This window comes from Tachypleus tridentatus, chromosome 13, assembly GCF_004210375.1.
Source record: "Tachypleus tridentatus isolate NWPU-2018 chromosome 13, ASM421037v1, whole genome shotgun sequence".
NCBI lineage: Eukaryota > Metazoa > Arthropoda > Merostomata > Xiphosura > Limulidae > Tachypleus > Tachypleus tridentatus.
The window spans coordinates 159,448,013-159,471,846 of record NC_134837.1 but is presented as its reverse complement, the minus strand read 5'-3'; the positions used below and the strand labels follow the sequence as shown (position 1 = coordinate 159,471,846).

Sequence of the window (23,834 nt, the reverse complement as noted above, 5' to 3'; positions counted from 1 at the left end):
TATTTCAAATCCCATAACGCTGATTTGCATAAAAAGTATATAATGAGGAGTGATTAACATTACTATTTACGCGTGTCATATGCTCCTATTATCAATCACAATTCTTCGTAATTTAAGTGCTTTCTGTAAAGCAATTTAATTCAATACCACTGAAACATTCCAATCAATATTATATCTACAGCACATGTGACATCATACAAACTCTGGACCTGAATTATCAGTATATTTATCTATACATATAATTTTTTAAACTGTTCTCTATCTTTATACATGTTTTGTAGATATGACGTGTATATGTATAACAATAAAGTCAGCTTTGGTTCTAACGCATTTGTGTCGTTGTGTATCATTATTATTTTAATATCAATTAGAGAACTGATCATGTAATGAAGCTTAATTCAAGTTAGAGTCATCGCCATTGATATAAATAACTGATGATGTAATTATTTTAATTCTGGTAGGAGTCATCACCATTAAAGTTCTATTATAACGTTTTACTGTTGTTATTATATATATATATAAATAGCAGTCTTTTCCCAGGGATTAGATTATAAAGGTCAAAGATATCAAAATAGGAGGCGAACTGTAAAATTAGTATCGAACACTACTACAAGTAGGTGGCTCACGTTTTTGTAGCTCTTAACATACTTAAAATAAATTAATTTTCATTCATGCTTTTAGCAACCAAAAATATACCATATTAAAAGCTAAAGCGATCCACATGCTATGATAAAAACAAGTCGTGTGAAACGTAGACGACATAAATGAATTATATATATATGTATCGCAAGTATGGAAAAAGATGTCTTTCTCCAAATACATAAATCATTCACAAGATGTATTATACTCACTTCGACTGTCACCAATATTTCAGTGGTAAAAGCAACATTTATATAAACGATATATATAACTAATAGTTTTTAGTTTACTCGTGACAAGAAATAAATATTTTTATCCTATAGATTAACTCATTTTACAAATCTCTTAACATTCTGTATAATCCATGCCGAAGAATCAGCATGTTGTTAAATCTTTATCCCTAAAATAATCTCTTTCTTTTCCGAAAAAAGTAAATAGGATCAGAAACACAAAGAATAAAATACTGAAAACTATGAAAGATGGTTAATTGTATCATTTCATTTTATAATAAAAGTTTCAATAATAAATTGGAAACTAGAAAAGTCACAATAAAACTGATCCCGATAAAAAAATGCATACTCATAGCATACAAACATTGGTATACGGAAGTAATTTGAAAATTGAAATATTACATTCACTACAACTCTAGAACCGGTTTTGATATTAAACCTGGTATTTTTAGCAGTTTTTTGTTCCTGATTTATTCAATAAAGATTTTTTATTCTAAATATTTCAGTTTTTTATCGACTGTATTTACTTTTGAGTCAACACGAAATATTATTGTTCGTTCACAGTAGGCTCAAGACAAAAATACGTTATATACAAATATAACCGTTGACGTTAAATATACCAACCAAAATTAAAAATATGAACAAAAACATAACATTGATCTCAGTTTTACCTCTAAAACATGTTCTTCCTGTGTTTCCCGATCAAGTTGCCATCCGGTGGTCTGAATTATACCTAGTGAAGTAAAAATTAGACAAATTAGCAAACACAAAATCTTCATTCACGTGGTTTGAGACAAGGTAAAATATTATGGAATGTATAAAACTGAGATCACAAATAAACTGATGAATGTTTTACTCCAGTAACAAAACAAGACGAGCGTGAAGGTTGAATCGAACTTTGTCAGTAGCATACAAGAGTAACAAAAGCTAAGAAGTAGAGCAGTGTTTGGGAACATTTCTTTTTATACTAATGTGATATTTCTAGAAATATCAAAATAATTAAAATATGAAGTTATAATGATGAAACTTTGTAGAATGGACGGCAACTGCCTGTTGCAGTTTTGAAAGTCTTCCGCCTTACGTCTTCAAGTCGTCTTCTACCCTTGTGTCTCCACAATAGGCAGTTGCCGTCCATTCTGCAAAGTTTAATCATGAGTATTCTGCCTAAACAATCTATCAATGAAGTTATAATAATCCACTAAAAACAGAATGAATTAAATAGACACATGATTAGATTGTTTGCTGTAATAGGGAAGCATATAAAACACAGGTATAAAAAAATTATATTATTGCGATTAATTTATATCTGGCCATAAAACCATTATACAGAAAAAATCTCAATAATGTTTCTTGTTAAACATTAATAAATGTTTGAAAGCTTAAAGAGAGCCGGTGTATTAATACTGGTATAAGAAATAGTTAATCTTATCAAATAAATGTTTAAATTTCAAAATGAAATAGAGATTTATGTTGTTTTTATTTAACTGTTAAGATAAACACGTACATGCCTTAGTTAAAAACATTTATAGGCCTATAATACATCATGAACCAAGATAGCAGTTCTCAACAGGGACCGCAAAGAACTACACAAAAGTATCTGAAAAAGTAAAGATTCACTTGAAACAACACTTTAAAATATTTGATACTAAGCATTAAGGCTGTACACATATAAAAATGTAGAAGAAGCACGCATGCTAGACTAAAGGAAAAGATAATCTACTCAAAATTATTCTCTTACCAACCTCAGTTTATTCCACCCAAACCTTTTATAAAATACAAAATAAGATACTGCGAAGGTCGTAGTGGTATCGAAAACTCGATTTGCTTCATTTATATTTTAAATAAACTAAACTAAATTTTAGTGTAAACGATGTTATTATTATCCCTTGAAGTTGTCCCCCAGTGGCTCAGCGGTTTGTCTGCGGACTTACAACACTAAAATCCGCGCATTTATCTGTTTGTTTGTTTTTGAATTTCGCGCAAATCCAGTCAAGGGATATCTACGCTAGCCGTCCCTAATGTAGCAGTGTAAGACTAGGGGGAAAGAAGCTAGTCATCACCACCCACCGCCAACTCTTGGGCTACTCTTTTACCAACAAAGAGTGGGATTGATCGTCACATTATAACGCCCCCACGGCTGAAAGGGCGAGCACATTTGGCGCGACAGGAATGCGAACCCCCGACCCTTAGATTACGAGTCGCACACTATAACACGCTTGGCCATGCTGGGCCCCACATTTATTTGAAAAGGCTACTTTTATAAAATTTTATATGCGCTTTGTGAGGTTCTGTCGTAATCAAGACTCATATTTTCCCAATACTGTGCATTAGATATAGAGAATTTAGTCACAGGGAAACTATATATGATCACCATATTCTCAAACATATCTCCATGATAGTCTTCAGCCGCAGTTTAACATTTTACATTGCGAACTAATGCGCTTAAGTCTTCAACAGCTACAACAAATTACCATGAACTGTATCAGATATCTATTGATGTTTATTATCGTTGAAATGTATAAAATTAGCTAATATATCATGTAATCCTTTGCCCATAGTTGGGTATAAAAAGCCAGCAAAGAATTGGGAATTTAAAAAAAATCTGCAAATAGAGATGGTAAAAATAAATATTGAGCAAACAAAAATTGAGTCAATGTACAGGGTGGTCCGTAAGTCTCTACCAATCCATATGTTATTATGTTATATTCAATAATACTAATCATGAGTTGAAGGCAGCTGTTACCGCGGCATTTGGAACAATAACCCCTGCTATGTTGAGGAAAATGTTTCACAGAACATGACGTCGCATAATATTATGCAGCGAGAATGACAGCACACAGATACCCTGGATGCATAGGATATATGGATGGGTAGGGACTTACGGGCCACCCTGTAGATATTATTTACTGTTTTACGATTCCTCTTCGCAGGTTTTTATTTATCGTTGTCTTCTTTAATTGTACTATTCACATTGTTTAGCGTACGTGAATCGAGAATAAGACTCTTCTAAAAACGACAAAATTAAAAAATATATCTACCCCATTCATCTTATTTTTTAGTCAACATGTCATGTTAGGTGTATAATCTAATCACGGTGCTTAGGTGAAAGACAGATACAATTTTCCAGAAGATCTGGAGATATGAAACTTGTTTCCTGCACGGTCTATATCAGTCCATTCATCACGACGTCTATCTGACGAGTGGTGTCACAGCTGAAGGTTGCTGCTATTTGTTAACAACACAAAAAAGATCCGAACTTCTTGGCATTAGAAAGCCTCACAGACATCAACTTTACAATCAATCATAGTATTTTAAGCCAGCTCTCCCACAGTCACTACTGAAGAGAACAATACGGACAAGAGAAATACAAGATGTTGCTTATCGTAGACGTATCTAAAATATGCAGTCTCGGCCAGTAATATCTACCGTTTGTATAATAACATTTCCACTAAGAGCAAAAGAAAAATAAATGATTGGTTTGTTTTCAATTTCAAGCAAAGCCACACAAGAACTATCTGCACTATCCGTCCGTAATTTAGCAGTGTAAGACTAGAAGGAAGGCAGCTGCTCATCACCACCCACCAACTCTTGGGCTACTCTTTTGCCAACAAATATTGGGATTGACCATCTCATTATAACACCCCCTAGCTGAAAGAGCGAGCATGTTTGTTGGAACTGGGATTTCAAAGCGCAACTCTCTAATTGCAAGGCGAGCACCCTAACTACCTAGCCTAAACTAAAGAAACATGCTAACATATGAGGAAGCTAGAACTTGTTTTCTTTAGTACTGCTTTTGATAAGGCTGCAAACTCAATTAAATAAAATACTTAAATTTCCTAAAAGCGGGCATAAATTCTCCTATGTTTCTATGCAGCCAGGTTAAACTTGAAGTATTTCTGGCAAAGAAAAATAAATCGAACTTAAACAAATAAATAGAAATTACTCAGTTGCTCACTATTATTATTATATGAGTTGCGGAAATGTTGTATTGTTAATAATTACATAATAGATGGAATCCACAAAGGTATTTTATTAAGATTATATGCTTCACATATTGTAATTCCAGAAGGACTGAAAATTAGTGTTGCATGAACAAAAAGAGTTGTTTTGAATCAAGCGCAAAGCTACACAATGCGCTATTTGTGTTCTGCCCGTCACGAGTATCGAAATCCATTTATTACATGCCGCTGCACCACTGGAAAACGTACAAAAGGAGAACAAAGCATTATAATAATAATTTTCACTTACAGTTTATGGAGAAAACTGCTTTATCGACATATTTGCAATTCTACTTTTATCATTTTAATACTTACATCTTCTGCACATGAAAGGTTAATATTTAAAAGAACCAAAAATCGGGCGTTTTATATTATTACACTATTTTTACCGTTCCCCAGCGGTAGAGCTTTAAGTCTATGAACTTACAATGCTAGTAACGGGTTTCGATACCCGTATTGGGCAGAGAACATATAGCTTTCTGCTTAACTTCAACAGAACCAAACAAATATTTTTAACCCTCGCTTTATTTTTACAAGCTATGATACGTATTCGATAATTGTTTGACATGTTAGTAATGAAGGATCTCAACGTCGGTACTTGAAATGCACTTAACAGCTACGTTGTGAGATTTGTAGCGACCCATTTAAACGCCGTGTTAGATGACCAAAAACAAAATGCAAGTTTAACTGTTAAAGAAAACAGTGGGATATGCACCAGTTCTTGTAGGAACCATTAAGTTATATACTCAACCAATTAGGCTCACCATGGTCAGGTAGTTATGACACTCGACTCGTAATCTGAGGGTCGCGGGTTCGAATCCCCGTAACACCAAACATGCTTGCCTTTTTAGCCGTGGGGGCGTTATAATGTGACCGTTAATCCCACTATTTGTTAGTAAAAGAGTAGCTTAAGAGTTGCTGGTTGGTGGTGATGATTAGCTACCTTTCCTCTAGATTTAGACTGCTAAATTAGGGATGGCTAGCGCATACAGTCTTCGTGTAGCTTTGTGTAAAATAAAAAAGCAAACAAATTAATTGATTAATAAATATTTTATAAAATGAGTTATGATTTTAAATATTTATTAACTATTAACACAATTGTATATTTTTATGAAAAAATATTGTATCATTCAAGGTTCAGATGAAATTAAGTAATATATGTTAAAGGTTACTTTATAAAGTAACTGAACAAGATTAAACAACTTTCGGAAAGAGCTCACATCTCAATTAGAAATGAGTAATTGATAAAAGTTACAAACTCTAAAAAAGAAGTTTGTTTGTAATTGAGCACAAAACTACACAAAGGATTATTTGCACCTTGTCCACTACCGGTATCGAAACTAGATTTCTATCGTTCGCAGAGATACCGTTGTGCCACTAGGGAAAAAGAGCGACATGTCTTTGATATTCCCGATGTTTGGCTTTGTATTAAAATGGAAACGTGTAAATAAACAAACATTTTATATAACACTGTTTTGCAGTGATAAAAAAAGAACTTATAAAGAGTCTATGTTATATGCTAGACCTAAACCTCGTAGAAGAAACCCAGAAAAAAAAATCATTATAATTCAGAATACTTTCACTGGTAGTTTTGTTCAAAGTAAAACGCTATGACGAAATTAACGTTTCACGTTTTACGTTGATTGGTACTTTAGTTTGGGCATCTACATAACATCAGAATAGATGAATTTTTGTTGCGATTATAACCTGAATTTGTTACAGAACCGTTAAGAATGCCATATTTTATATTCTATGTGTTATGGATTATAGTATGCAATAAGTTTTGTTTTTTTTTGCGCAAATTAGTGTCAAAGAAATTCATCTAAAAGATGATGAATTATTAAATAATATATATTTTTTGAGTAGATTTAAAGAGCATGAAAATATATTTAGTCTAGTGCATTAGATCGTTACATTATTATCTTGATAAACTATTGGAAATGTAGCATTGAGAGGTGGTCATGATGAGCTCTGATACATTGTGTATTTTGTTTTTCTTTCAATAAGAAGCAAACAACTAGACGTTACTCCATCATCATACTACCTTCAGCAGTCTACACATAAGTTGATTCAATAAAGTGTCTCATATGGTTTTGTCCCATGATGGTTGTTCTAGACGCTTGGGAGGGACTTCAGACTTTTCATCCATAACTTTGTGATATCTGTACTGTTCTCTTTTATTAAAATATTTAGAATTAAATAACATGATTGTATCAGATATCGAACCTTCTTTCCCAGTATGCATGTAATACTGCAGAAAGAATATCAAATTATCATATTATTGGTTTACATGTTCTACACTTGACTTTCTAAACCAGTGTAAATTTACTGGCTCATGTGTGCTTGTCTCTCTAGAATAGTGTTGTGACGAGGAACTCCAGGCATTGAAAGCCGACGCACTCAATGTATTATGGATGAGAAGTTTGCAGTTTCTAACTTATAGAATATGCAAAGTAAGAAAGAAAAATTAGTGAATGTGGAACTATATCAATATGTGTGTTGTGAATGTCCTGTGCTTACTTAAAGATTTGAAAATATTTTTCTTTTGCAGATTTCTACTACTTTGCTGTAGTTAGTTTTCTGTTAAATTTATTAAGGTTAGTGCGGCATGCTTCAAGATATACATAATTTAATAAATATTATAAGATAAGATAAACAAGAAACAAATGTTTATTGGTATATCTAAAAGTATTATACCCTACAGAATGATATGCATATTTAATTGAGCCTTCTATGTACTGAACACATCAGTAAAATATCAGAAAAACTGGAACTTTTAGCCGATCTAAAATATATAGCAAACGTCCATTCCGAACACTGATATTAACTTGCAATCATGTACGTTTTAAAAAAAAACTTTTAAATAGTTTTAAAAAATCAAGCTTGCAGTTTTGTTGGTCATTAATGATAAAGAATAAAACGAATTTATTTTTGAAACGAGTTTCATGTGTAGTTTACACTACAGTTAGAACTCGAAGTTTAGTTAAGAGATTGGGACAATGAGTTTAGAAAATAATCAGATATCGAACAAAAGATCTTTTTTTACCGTTTTGATTCGTTTTTAAGTATTCTACATGCTTTATTTATATGTTATTGTATTCAATTGTTAATTGTATCATTTATGATTTTTTTAGCCAATTCTGTGTATAACTTAAATGGGCTATAAGTCTTGGACCTTCTCTTTAAGGTTTATAATGTAATAATCTTTAAATTCATTATTTCAATGCTTAAATAAATTACACAAAACGCATTTCTATTGATAAAGTATAGTTTTGCTTAAAAATAAAATTAGAAAACAAAATCTAACAAAAGAAATAGGTTTGTTTTGGTTGTGGATTGAACAATCATCGATAAATAATAAAAACATTTATTATCTGTCTGTTGCAGAACTCGGTATTTTCTCCGTCTTTGTGTTTAAAGTTTCAAACCCAGATGCTAGTCCATCTTATTGCATCGTCGGTGAATTATTTTCTCTGAGTAACCTTACGATATTAATCATATAAATACTTGAAAATTGTGTCAACTGGAGTTTGAACTACGTTGTACCTTAAAATCCAAGATCAACGTGACACCTATGTACTAGTAAGGTTTGAAGTATGTAACTATAGCAACAATAACTAGAGATGTACTCAGTATAACGTATACTTATTCCATGAAATGTTGATCACATTCGGCCCTCAAAAAATACGAAAATCAGTGTTTATGTCAATAGTTATCAACAGACACGCACTATTTTTGGTGAGATTTGTTTGTTTTTGGATTTCGCGCAAAGCTACACGAGGACTATCCGTTCTAGCCCTCCCTAATTTAGCAATATAAGACAAGAGGGAAAGCACCCACCGCCAACTGCTGGGGTACTCTTTTACCAACGAATAGTGGGATTGACAGTCACATTATAACGCACCTACGGCTGAAGGGTCGAGCATGTTTGGTGCGACGGGTATTCGAACCTGCGACCCTCAGATCACGGGTCGAATGCCGTAACCCACCTGACAATGTCGGAAGAAGGACGAAAAATAATATTTTATTTTCACAATATTCCATTAAAGTCCGATAATGTTTCAATGAGCTGTTGAGCAAAAATAGTGTAAATAGTGTTTCCATGGCCCTCAGTGGCACAGCGTCATGTCTGCGGGAGTTACAATGCTAGAAACCAGGTTTCGATACCCGTGGTGGCAGAGTACAGATAGCCCACTGTGTAGCTCCGTGCATACTTACAAACAAAGGGTTCCCACGTTAACAGAAATTTATACCAACTTTTGTATAATACATTTAGCCGTTTTCTATAAATCTTACTGACGAACGAATAAACAAACATACAGGGACAAAGACATAACCCCCTCACCTTCAGCGGCGGAGGTAATTACTAAATGACAACTTAAGTTACAAAGACTCTTTACCTCTATGAAATTGAACGCTATACTATATCTTTGTTCAGAAAGGATCGTACAGTATGTAAAATGTTGAAGTCTGTAGAGCACAACGTTATTTTTATTTTCTGCTACAGCTTTATCGTGAAAGATTGTATGCAATGTAGTAGCTAATGAATTAACTTTAGAGAAATACATGAACAAAACAATTACACATATTTCAAAAGTTTGTTTGTTTGGAATTTTGCACAAAGCTACTCGAGGGCTATCTGTGCTAGCCGTCCCTAATTTAGCAGTGTAAGACTAGAGGGAAGGCAGCTAGTCATCACCACCCACCGCCAACTCTTGGGCTACATTTCAAAAGTAACTGTAAATGATCCATGAATTTTCGTTTTTCTTTCTTGAAACGGCCCGGCGGGGCCAGGTGGTCAAGGCGTTCGACTCGTAATATGAGGGTCGCGGGTTTGAATACCCGTCATGCCAAACTTGTTCGTCCTTTCATCCGTGGGGCGTTATAATATTACGGCCAATACGACTATTCGTTAGTAAAAAAGTAGTCTAAACGTTGACGTGCGTACTCATGACTAGATACCTTTTCTTTAGTCTTATCCTGCAAGGTTAGGGACGGCCAGCGCAGATAGCATTCGAGTAGGCTTACGAAAAATTCAAACCAACCAGTTCTTTCTAAAATACATTAAATTTGAATAAGTTCAAATTTTATCAATAATATCAAAACATTAATTAAGAAAAATAATGATACCTACTGTTTGATCAAAGCGATTTTTCTTATAGGAAAGCCACATGGGCTATCTGCTGAGCCCACCGAGGGGAATCAAACCCCTGATTTTAGTGCTGTAAATCCGGAGACATACCGCTGTATTAGGAGGGGCGCCCTACGCTTTGATTCTCTGCACTGTATTGTTAGGTGTAACATACTCGTACAAAATCAGTATATCTGAAAACGTTTTAGGCAGGTACATTTTTAGAAAATTAAACGAATGGTCTCTGACACACACTTGCTAAAATGCCACAAAATAATATACAGTTTATATGTAAAATGAGTGGTAGATAAGATAAACAGGATGCAAAGCTCTTTCAATTTTGGCAAGGCGATGATTTGCCTAAATATATATTCTATTAATTTTATGATTCTCTGTGTATACCTGGAACTATAAGTTATTACGACCAATTTGATGATTTAATATAATAGTTTTCCATAATAGCCCTATTCATCAAGTAGAGGAAGTTTACAATTGATGCTATCCACCACTGGATTTACAAATCCAAAATTAGGGGTTCAATTCTCTTTGGTGGACACAGCAGATAATTCGATAGGCTTAGCTACAAGAGAAACATACACTCAATTGATGCAACTCCTTCAAGCTTCTATTCTTTAACGTAAGTTTGGTGTTTTCAAGAAAAGAATTATAATATATTTCTCTAAAAAATTTTCGAGATTTGCAAACACAAAAAGTTATTTGTTATTCTAAATACTGTGTAAACGTCTATGGCAAAGCAACTACAATAGAATTAATGGCCTTAAACCTTTGTCCCAGATTTGTCAGAATGTAATTACTATAAAGAAAATGTAACCGCGACATAATTTTATTATTTTCCTTTTGGAGTAATAAACAGAGAACAACAAAATTTATTGTGTTTGTTTGTGCAATAGTTTCGGATGTTCGCGAACATCCTCCAACTTATGGACTGCTCCAATCAAATAATGATATTTGACCGTCAGTTTATAATGTCACCAGTGTCCCATAATCGCACATTCTGAGACATTTTGTAAGAGCTCAAAACGTCTTACTATAAAACGATGAAAACGCTATAATCCGAGAGTTTTTGAAAAGTAGACCTTTCTTTTTCAAGGACAAACTTCATTTTTTCCTGAAGAAAATAAACTTCCACTTTTTTGGAAGCGCTCGGATTATAGTGCTTTTATCTTTTTGTATTATAATGCTCTTATTGTACTATTTTTGAAGTTTCTTTCAATGGAACGTGTGTGTTTGTGTTTTTCTTACAGCAAAGCCACATAGAGCTATCTGCTGAGTCCACCGAAGGTAATCGAACCCCTGAGTTTAGTGTTGTAAATCCATAGACTTACCACTGTACTAGCGGGGGACTCAATGGAACGTAAACTTAACAAAACTTACAAATAACACTTAGTGATTAGAAATATTCATGAAAGATAAAATACAAATTAATCTTACTGATTTACCATAAACTCATCACTGTTTTTCTTTTATTTATCTGCTTGTCCTTATCTGTCTCTCTCAAACTAAATTTATATTCATAACTGAATCTCTTCTAATCAATTTGTTTGATTAACAAATTGAGAAAATGTTTTGAGGTTCCCTTATTTAAGACATTCATTTTGACATTTTTTAATTATACGTGAATAATAAAAGCTTTAACATTGGTTTGAGCCGATTATCTACATCGAGATGCAGTTCAAGAGAGTGAATATCCTCCAGGGAACAAAGGTGACCAATCTTATTACTAGTTCTGAAAAAATATGTCAACTTTTTTTCAGGATCTAAAGAAGAGATTGAAAAAAGGTTTTAGTCTTTTTACTCATTAATTAAAGATAATACAATATTGTTAACATGCATTTAGCTTTATATTGTTACTTGGTATGTTTCCACCAATGCTGGTTATGAATTATAGTACAGAGAATTATACATTTTTTCACCTAATTTAATTCAAATATATTAAGAAACAATGACTTTGCTCAGCTACTCAAAATCTTTAAGCGTGTAATCAAATAGTTTGGTTTATTTTCGATATTCATAAGGGCTAATTGAGTTAACTCTTCTTCTGGTTTTTAATTGACAGACTAGAGTTTAGACAGCTACAGTCACAGCACGATCATTCGGGTTACTGTAGTCACACACTAGATTTTATCTTTATCGTTATGATGTACATAAAAGATTTAAGTGCAGAGCGGGAAAGTTTTCTATTGGGGTAACTGGATAACAAACATTGATTCTCAAATCTACAGGCCAGCATGTTAACTAGTCGGTCACGTTTGGCCCATTAGTTTCTATAATATTAAACTTAACAGAAAGAGAAGCCCTTGTGGCTTAAGGTATGATACATAAAAAAACATATAATGTTCATTAAACCATTTGCTGTAATCCAAACATTAAATTGCTACATAAAAATAATACACAAATGTTCACAGTGAATGTTTTACATATCATTTTCTAATGTGAATACTGAGCTATACATTATACAAGTTATTTATACAAAGAGAAGTGGAACAGTAAAAATTACTCCCTTGAAAACACTTTACAAAAAAATAATTTAAAAACTGTTTTCAAAGCTACACGAGGGTTAACTGCGCTAGCCGTCCCTAATTTATCAATACAAGATTAGAATGACTACCACCCACCAAAACTCTTGAGCAACTTTTCTACTGACGAAAAGTGGGATTGATCTTACCATTATAACGCCCCCACGGCTAAAAGAGCGAGCAGCATTCGGACCAGCGACCGACCTTCAAATTTCTTGTTGAGTGCCCTAACCACCTGGCTGTACTAGCCACAATTTCAAAAGAATCTCAGATTTGGCACGTTCATATAATGAATATTATCTATTTTTGCAAGATCACCTTCATTTCAGAATACGAAATAGTTATTCAAATATTTTTGGCACCAAATATATAAAACACATTAACTTAAAATTACATATTTTTCGTGTTAAACAATTTACACTAGAATTTACCTTATTTCAAGCGGCTAGCCTACAAATTTAATATTTAGCTGCAGTTGGAATAATAAATTGACACACAAGAGTCACCTGGAAACTCTCCCAAACAAATGCAACTTTTGTTGTTGGTACTACGCTTGATAAGAAGGATTTCCTGTCATTTATCGTAACATTAATTTAGTGGATAAAATAAGCGAACGGTAATACCTATCTAAGTCATTAATAAATTAGATTTGCAAGGTTTGCTCACATGCAAAACGTTCAAGAGTGTTTGCTGCCGATTTGTGCCGTTACAAATAGTAGTCTTCCGCATTTCAAACAGATGGATTAATGTGTTTATCAAAAATAAAATATGAAGCTTTGAATACACATGATTCATGTATGCAAAAACAAAAGAAGAGTTATGTAAATTTATATATTACAAACGTAGGTTTAATTACATTATAACATACCACTTTTGAAATTTCATAGTTAATCAAATGTTATCTTAGAACGTGAAAAATTGCTTCCGTCGTATGCAATTGTAAAAAAAAAAAAAAAAAACGCAAAATGCAAAAACTGAAAATTTATAGGTATTTCCTTATAGATCCATTATATCTTCATGCCAACTTTGATGAAGATCCATCAGAATGGATGAAGTAGTGGAAAACACGCTCATAAAACCCGTAAAATTCAAAAAGCAAAACTGAAAATATGTACGTATTTCTTCATGGACCCAATGAACCTCCGTATCAAATTTGTTGAGGCTCTATTTACAGAAGTGAAGTTGTGATAATAAACGTCCATAAAAGCTGCAAAATGCTAAACTCAAAATTTGTACGCATCTCCGCTTGGATCTAATGAACCTCAATACCAATTTTGGTGTGATGTATTTACCCCCAGCGAAGTAGTTAGATGGACATACAACAGACGGTACTATTATATTTATATAGATATCAACTGAGAAAATTACATCTTAAGTAATATTTATTAACAATTCGATGTCTGTCTTTAACAGCATTACAAAAAGCAATAATAATGGAACTACGAGGAACAATATCTTATTCCTGTAACAATGTTAAATGCGGGGCTCACCAATAATTTAAAGTCAAGGATTCATTCTTAAAAATGTGTTATATCAGTATAATGTGTTGTAAGAGTTTGAGAGTAAATGAATCATATTAAGCTTATAAATTGGAGTCCAACTCAATGGACTCACATGATGCTTATAATTTGTATTTTGGTGGAAGTCACGACTCGAAAGCTGATGTTTTGTGTTGAGAATGCAGGTTTCTTGAACAAAAATAACATAAAAGACAACATGATGTATAGGGTGGGCAGAGCACAGATAGCCCATTGTGTAGTTCTGTGATTAATTTCAAACAAACAAATTTTAAACCAATGCATAAATTGAAATCTTCGCCAAATTTTGTACATCAAATTAATGTTTGGCTACACCTATTGAACTTGTAGTCAAATCATAAATGGAGAGAGTAAAAAGGTTAAAAACTCAATAACAAAACATCATCACAATTTAAAACTGCTGATGAAGATATTTTTCGATATTTGTTATTAACAAATCGCTGACATATAGATGTGTCGAAAGTTCAACATTTTACAGAAAACTAAAAAGATAATATTCTAAAAATCACTCGAACTGACATAAACGTAATCATTGAAACACAATTTTAGCTTCCAGAAGAAACATTAGAGTTTTTTTTCCAAATAGTGTCAACCAAAAACTAAGTATTTGTTTCTTTTTCTAGGCGATAGAATAAGTAAGAAGACACATAAGTTTGACGTGACAAATAGCTTATGTTTAGAAAAATAACAGTGGAGTTGAAGTGATAGCCTCAAAGCACTTTGTTCCCGTGAAGTATTAGCTGCAAGCAACAGCTAACTACAAAACAGACTGAAAGTCAATCCTTTTAACAGACTTATTTTCAGCCAAATGTCATGGCTTTCTCACGCGAACATCTGAAGTAATTGCTCTCACTCGATAGTGTGTTCGTTTATTTCACGAGGACAAGGTTTCTGTTGTATCAGCCATATATAATAGCTGATTATATCTGTAAGGTTATTTACAGCATCTGAGCTATCTTAGAGACTAAGATCTCAAACGAAGTAACAAAATTGCAAAGAAACAGAAGCGAAATGTCAGGTTTCTTTTCGTGTCTTTGTGTACTTACTTCACACAAAAAGCCTTAATCATGATCGTCAGTACTTTACCAAGATTGTTACCCTTGTTATCAATGTCAAGATAATTCATTACTCAAAAGGACCATTCCAAGTAAAACCTACTCATGAGAGTGACCTCTCTTGTCACCATTCCTTACAAGTTTTATAAGCTTAGCCATTTAAACTGTTCAAATACAACTTCAACTTCGAACAGTAAGCGTCCGAAAAGGTTACTGTATAAAGGATGGAAAAATATTAAACTTTCTTTTAAAAAATAACATTCTTCAAAGTAAGTAATGATCAATCTTTATGTCTTGAAACCGTCTACGAGCTTTGATAAAAGTTCCTCTCTTAGCTAACGTAAATAACACGGTCATCAAGAGCACTAATTCCTGTTCATTAAAAACATTAATAACATATACAGAAGCCAAAGAAAACTCTTTAGAAGGTTGGCGCCACTTTTCTTAACTCTCAAGTCTAACATTTCAGAGTGGTCTCGTTTAACGCCGACAAAAATAACTCATTTGTACAAGTAATTTAAGAGTTCTAATAATATGCATGTGCTATGCTCTCACCCATAGAGAAAGAAAGCACCTAAGAGATGGTGTAATTCAATGTTTTCTTTTTATTAATAGAAAGAGCGATAACGAAACACCACGAACGTTATATTCCATGAAAAGTTTAGCGCAGCAGAGTTTCTCACGTAAATAGCTTCTTTGTAGCAATACACACACATATATAACAAAGTTTAATATAATACAGGATTTCACTTACCATAAAAAACCTTATAAAAGCTTACACATCTTCCAAAAAAACTTTAACAGCATGTCTCAAGCTTGATAAATTGATAAAAAAAAGGGAGAACAATAGCTGTCGCATAACATGTAGTACATTTTCTACGTAAGTACCTAAGTAATCCTACAGTAACATTAACATGTTTATTTTTCGTTTGTAAATGTAAACCGGAAAATGAGAAATGAGCCATAACAGTATCAGAGCGAATATTAAGCAGTAAATTAACTAGCTATATATATATATATATATATTTGTGTGTATGTGCAAAGAAAAAGAAGAGAAATATAACGAACACAAGTAAAATATTTCTGTAATCAACTACACACTTCAAAGAAGTTTATAAATTGCTTATCTTTTCTTTTAGCAAAAATCTAGTACATCGGTTTTTCACTGTAGCGATTTTTATCTGTTTTTTATATACGTGTGTTTACAGAGAAGAAGCCTGGTCTAGTGGCTTACATATATGAGTATTCACCGCTCTTTGTCTGAGTGTTTTATGAAGGTAGAAATCGAATCAGTATTTAGTTAAAATTGGTTATTTCAGGTGGCGCTTCCTGCCAAAAGGTCTTCTAGTTTAAATTTATGGATCGTAATGCTCGATCCATGGGGTATCTCGAGCTAGTAATTCCTCACCTCACAAGTAATTAATGATTAATCTTGTAAGTGGCTAGTTTTGTTGATAGGAAATATGATTTATGTTTTCTATTAATGCTATTATGTAGCATATTGTTTCCAAATAATTAAGGTTATCTTTATGCCAAACGTAATTATTGATCATAAAGCTACGAGAAAAGGGCGTTAAATGAAGTTAAATAATGCATTATTAAGTGTGTATTCATTTGCATATTTGTAATGTCTAAATTATGGTTAAGTTTATTCCTGGTCAAATTCTCTACTTTTATTATACTTCTGTGCCACACAAGGCCCTTAACAACAGTAAAAGTAGGTGACAGAGTTTCTCACTACAAACACACTTTTTATATTTAATTATTTTCACTCTTCTAAATTTCTAAAATTGACGCATTTTCAGATAACCCCTGCAAATCTCTTTCTTTCATCAGTGTTAGTTAGTTTAGGTACTTGAGTTATTAAGTTTTGTTATTTAGCATATACGCAACTCTTGCATAGTTAGCCTGAATCTAACAAAATATCACACTTTTAAAGATATATACATTTTCTATTTACACAGTTTCAGTTCTAATTGTTGTTTTGTACCTTTTCCATTTGACTTGAATTTAGTGCGAAGCTAAACGAGGGCTATCTGTGTTAATTGTCCCTAACTTAGCAGTGAAAGAATAGAAGGAAGACAGCTATGCTTCAACACTGACCGCCAACTCTTGGACTATTCTTTTACTAACGGTTTTATTCTTAGAAGTTAATAGATCCTAAAAGGCCCTGCACGGCCAGGTGGTTAGCGCACTCGTCTAATAATCTGCGGATTGCAGGTTCGAATCCCCATCATATCAAACATACTTGTTCTTTCAGTCATGAGGGAGTTATTTTCTGGCGGTCAATCACACTATTCTTTAGTAAATGAGTAGCCCAAGAATTGGCGGTGGGTTGTTATGACTAGTTGCCTTCCTTGTAGCTTTTCACTCCTAAATTAGGACCAGCTAGTACATATGGCTCTCATGTAGGTTTGTGTGAAATTCGAAAAACAAAAACATGGACTTTAAAGAAAATACTACAGGTGTTTTTATTATTATTATTTTTGAACGGAAAAGCAGTTGAAATTCTCAGTACGTTTAAAATTATTATAATATCGTATTAAAGTAACAGAAGGTTCAGGGAATATTTGTAGTAAAAAACAATAATTTCTATGCAATTTATGTTTGATTTATTTCTTAACGATATTTTTGAACATAAGAAACACTTATGTTTTATGAATTTGAAAGAGAATGTGTACTGTCATGCTAATTATGGAAAGTTATGAATAAGATAATAACATTTAAACAATAATATCAACAAATGCGATAATACTTAAAGAAAACCTGTTGTTACGTGAATCACAATCACGATGTGTTATGGTAACTGTTTAACATAATTAAAGTTAAAGCAACAAAAAAGTTAATGAAATTAAAATCAGTTTTTTCTTACTAGATTTAATATCAAAATATAAGTATCAACATTATCTCGAAAGCTATTTCATGATGTTTTATATTTTAGAACTTAGAAGAATTTTTTAAATGGAAGCAGTTCTCTTCAAATACTTGCGTCTTCGGCAGTTGATTCGGTGCTTAAATTTGAAATCGTTGACTCTACTTGTAAATCCAAGTCATATCAATTATTTTAATTTTAAAGCGTTGAACTCAAAGTAGAGAATAAACCTTGAACTTTGTTGGTTATTGAACATTCAAAAAACAGGGATAAATAACGTAGGTAAAGAAACGCTTGTATTAATAAAATAAACGTACATAAAAAAAATTGTTAAAATCAATTACGCAAATATTCACAAACTTTAAGCATAATACATTCTAAATGAACACTGAACAGTTTTGAAATGGTGTTTTATGTAACATTCTTTTATCCATGGCCCGGCATGGCCAAGCGCGTAAGGCGTGCGACTCGTAATCCGAGGGTCGCGGGTTCGCGCCCGCGTCGCGCTAAACATGCTCGCCCTCCCAGCCGTGGGGGCGTTATAATGTGACGGTCAATCCCACTATTGGTTGGTAAAAGAGTAGTCCAAGAATTGGCGGTGGGTGGTGATGACTAGCTGCCTTCCCTCTAGTCTTACACTGCTAAATTAGGGACGGCTAGCACAGATAGTACTCGTGTAGCTTTGTGCGAAATTCTAAAACAAAACTCTTATCCACGAGTTTCGGAAAGTTCACTGTAACAATATATTAAGTATAGAAACAACATTGACATTGAGTAAATATCCGTATCCATTACAGGTTTTAAGAGAACATTAATATATCCCATGGGCGTAATTATTTCCCTTGATAACAGACTAAATAGCTCTGATAGCGCCAAGGGAAAGAAAGACCTGCGCATAGCATTCTTAAAATAATAATCATTGAGCAGACGCCTGGTGGAATGTAATTAAGTTTTAAATAAATATATTTCAGTCTGTCTTTTTCATTGTTATCATTTTTCTTGCTCATTTTCTGCTTTAATTCTCCATTTTAAACTAAAGTTTTATTCTCTGCTTATTAGTGTTAAGTCACGACTTTTTCTTTTACACTTCTTCTATACGACTTGCTTTTCATTGAACTGCTTGTCATTATCTTTGATTCTTATCTTAATTGTATTTTAATTGGTTTATTATATTTTACTTGCTTCTTGTTGTTTCCGTCCTTTATATATATATATATTCTATGTTATCAATCCTATTTTATTTAATTAAAACTATATTTTTAATACTCAATATATTCCATCTCCCTCACTTTATCTCTCTTGAAGATTTTTCTTTACAAAACGAGTATTTTGAAAACATATATTCCTTCTTTCTAGTAAAATCTCCACTAACTGCTACTTCTATTTTTTATTCTTCTATTTCTCTAGTAAAACCTAAATTTCAAATAAATCCTCACATTTCCTCGTTTTTATTACAGTTTGTCTTCCTCTATGTTTTTATTTTAGTCTTCCCTCCTCAACATTTCTTTTTTTCCTCTCTCCTCAAGCCTTTCGAACTTCTTTTATTAATACTTTTAAAATCCTTCTTTTTGTTTTTCTTATTTTAATAGTGATTTTCTCTGTTTTTATCACATTCGTTTTTCTTCTTTGTTATTGACCTACAGAAAACAACTTTTTATATCTTAATTATCCTTTTTTAACCATTTCTTCTACTCACATTTTGATTTCTCGCTTGTTGTCAATTTTCTTCTATTGTTACTTTTGCGTTTTAATAGGTTTTTCGATTACTTTCCCTATTTTTTATTTCTCTTTTTTCATTTTTATCTTATTGTTCCACAGTTATATTTCACACCTTTTTTTTTACTCATGTGTAAATAAATTTTTATTGTCTCAACACATCCTCTAATCCTTCTTCTCCTTACTTACTGAGAACATAAGTTATAATAAAAACATATTCCACTGACATCAAGAAAAATGAATACTTACAACTCCTAATTAGTTCATTCGCCGTGTATTCACACCAACTAAAGATTTCCACTTGTAAGTTTTACCTAAAAAGTTGCATACTTTCATTTGCAAGATGCAAGACTGAACTCTGGCATTTAGTAAGTTATTTTCTGACATTAACTTTCATTGTTGTTTTATATCTGTATGTGTCCCTCAGAAGACGTATATTAAAGGTGAAATTAATCGCAAGTACCTACATTTATTACAGAAATCGTGCAGTATGTTCGAGGTACAAACGTTTGTATTTGGTATTTCAGTTTGAAAGAAATTTGTCGTGTAATGTTTCTATATGGAGAAGAATAATCATAATATGGTAAAAAATCTATACGCTTTCACCAAATGAGATTTTTGCATTAATTTCTCTATGTGTCTTTTCAAACACTTGTACAAAGATACTCAACGACTATCTGCACTATACGCCCTTAATTTTTAAGTGATAGATTCAAGAGAAAGCAGCTTATCGATAGCACCCACCGCCAAATATTGGGCCACTTTTGTCTGAACGACTAATGAGTTTTTTCACCAGTCTTATAACGTACACATTTCTATTAATTCGTGATCACGAGACATGTAGAACCAACGGGCCATAATTGTTCGAGTCGCAGCTCAAAAATAGGCACGGCGGCAGGTAGGCATAGTAGGTGTAGATTAACCATAAACAAGTGGACAAACAAACAAAACAAGCTTGCACAATATTTTAAGTAGTAAGAGATGAAGATCGTTGAGAAAAGAAAAGGCAACATCAAAAAAACGATATGTCGTTATTCCCCTGATTTTTAAATACATATATAAAGAAAAAACATTTCAAAAAGTAAATATACGTAGGAATGGCTAATATCAATCCTTCAACACCAGTACAAACAGTGGGGATAACATTTGCATCTCCCCTATGTAATTGTACAGCATATAGTGTAGTAGAATGTTAACAAACAAACAAAATTAGGATAAATTAAACCCAAACGTGATTTCACAGCTATATATGTCTAATTACAAACACCTTAGAGGTGAAAAAAGCTGAGACCAAAAACGGATAGGAACATGCGACTAAAAGGAATAAATTCAAAATTGGAAGCCAAAGTGGTAGCTATACATTGATAAGAATTTTACACAAAATATTCATCCATTCATTAGTCATGTCGAGTTTTTTGCTTAGTTTGGGCATCATGGCAACCAACATTAGCTTTAGGGTCGCAATCCTATATTTCGGAAGAAAATTTTACCTCACAAAACTAACAAGATTCTTTAAAATGTATGGTGGTAATTTTTACTCTCTAAAACAGTGTTAGTAACTTCCTTTATAGTAACTTCATGGAATCTAGATCAACAGTTTCGTGTCATTACCCACTTCCACTCAATACAGCAGTATCAAGAATCATTCCTCACATTAATTGTTTTAGCTAATATCATATGACGCTAACCTTTCTTTAATTAAGAGAACTTCATAAAATTTAGCTAACTTGTGCTTAAAAGATGGCAATGAATAAGGAATAATAATCATCCTCCCGTATTATTCTTTTCAATACTTGAGTTAGAAACTGCTAATCTGGTTTGTTGGCATTACCCACACTTACGTAACTACTTTTACTTTCACCATATATTTTTGTTGCTTTATATCAGCCGTATGTACTTATTAGAAGGAATTTTAAAATGAGTTCAATGGTTAAATTTATAACATAATGTTTATGGACAACAAGGGGCCTGTTAGACAATATTGACTGTTCTATCCTCTAAACCAAACCAAAAATATTAAACGAATAAATTAAAAAAAATTAAAAGCCAGTCCTTGTCATTCATATATCTATCAAGCTTTCAATTAAACTACTTCAAACTTACTGCCTTTACAACATTTCAAAGCAATCCGATCCATAGGCCAACCACCCCATTTGAAAAATAAAATTTCTTAGTTGAAGACGGCTTCTACTTTGCCTTACTCTATGTCCCTTAGTTCTATAATTCTCACTGTTAGATATGCAAAATGTTAGTGCATCAACATTATTAATTTCTTTTACAATCTTAAAAACTTCAATCAGATCGTTACTAATTCATCTTATTTCAAGAGAAAACAATTTAAAGTTCTTAATCTCTCCTCATACGATAACTATTCAATCTAAGGCACCATTTTAGTAACCCTTCTCTCAACCTCCTCTCCAACAATTCAATATCTTTCATAAGATAACAAGCTCAAGTCAGAGTACAATACACTAATGTGGCTTAACTGGTAACTTTTATAATGAAATTATAACCTCTTTAGACGTGTATTCAATATCTCTGTAGATACAACTAACAATTCTACCACTAGCCCAAACGGTTTAAGAGAATGATCAACCATTACATTAAGATCCTTTCTTTAATGATACTGTTAAGGTTATTCCTATTCAAATTATACTTATAATTCAAATTATGATAACCTACATGCAATATCTTGCATTTTTATAACTAAAACCCATATGATATTTATTTGCCTAACTCACTAAATTATGTAAATCCTTTTGTTAAGCAGCAGTCTCCTCTTGACAGCCAGCAACATCCAAGACCTTGATATCATAAGCAGATTTGAATAATTTATTGAACATTCTTTCATTTATGTCATTAACACAAATGAAAACAAGAAAGCTGAGCAACTATATTTACAGCAGCCTTTTGTTTTTTTCCATCGAGCCATTCTTCAACCCGATTACTTAACTTATTTTCCACACCTGTAGAAATACGTTTCTTTACAAGCCTTTTATGTGGGCGCCTTGTCAAATGCTTTCTAAAAATCCAGATACACCAAATATACATTTTTAGTCTCATATACGTACGCAGCAACATTTTCAAAATATGTCAAATGATTTCTAAGCCAATATTTTCCTCTAGTAAAACCATGTTGAGTGACCGATAAAATTCTAAACTTTGTTAAATGACTTTGCCTAGTATCTTTTATGAGATTTTCTAAAATTATTTCCACAACTGATATAAAACTAATAGGTCAATAATAATTGGGACAACTTATGTTACTTTAATTGAAAATATGAATGACATTATCTGATTTCTAGTTTGTTGGTACTTGTCTGCTGTTGAATGACTTAGTAAAATTGTCACACATCTAATCGTTAACCTTCCTTAAAATTGTCGGGGAAATATTTTCTGACCTCATAATTCTTTAAACTTTCCAATTTTATTTTGACCAGGTCAGAATTTATGCAACTGTCTTTTTCAACTTTGTTTTCATCTATCAATTGTTCAATATGAGGAATATTTCATTAGTAAAGACTGAAGAAAAAGCATAATTTATTAACTCAGCCATTTCATAATTATTATACATAAGCTTTTATTTGTCATCCCTCAAGGGCCCTATCCCTATCCTAATAATTTGTTTACCCCTAATATACTTTTAAAAAAATCCTTACTGTTAATTTTCATGTTTTCAGCCAAATTTTATGCATAAATCCTTTTGGATGTTTTAATCTTGCTGCTTTAACAACTTTATCGATCTTCTATAAGCTTTTAAACCTTCTTTAATACCAGACAATTTTAATTTATTGCATTTTGATGTTTTGCATTAATTTTCTCTTATATAGATTGTGACCTAACCTGGTTTGTTTACTTGCAGCTACGTTTTTTCTGTAAGGAATATATTTATTTTGTATATTAAAAAAATTATACATTTCCTCAGTGTCTCAAATAACTCAGCTGCCAAATTTACAAAAGATAAATTTTGATGTTTTTTAAATTTAAAATTATTATGTTTCTATATTACATGTTAACAATAAACCTAGAATAGCATTATTTTAAGTTGGTTCCATGACCAAAGAAATTCATCTTTAACAGTTTCCAGAAACCTATTACCCTCATTGTTTGACTCTACC

The 23,834-nt window shown here is 32.5% G+C and overlaps 1 protein-coding gene across 1 annotated transcript in view; it reads right to left on the bottom strand.

Moving 5' to 3' along the window:
* The window catches only part of LOC143236349 (fat-like cadherin-related tumor suppressor homolog), a 296,736-nt gene that overhangs the window by 91,166 nt on the left and 181,736 nt on the right, over positions 1-23,834 (bottom strand). Inside the window, exon 4 of the mRNA XM_076474622.1 lies at positions 1,541-1,602. Coding sequence (XP_076330737.1) covers positions 1,541-1,602 — 62 coding nt within the window. The remainder of the gene's footprint in view (positions 1-1,540; positions 1,603-23,834) is intronic.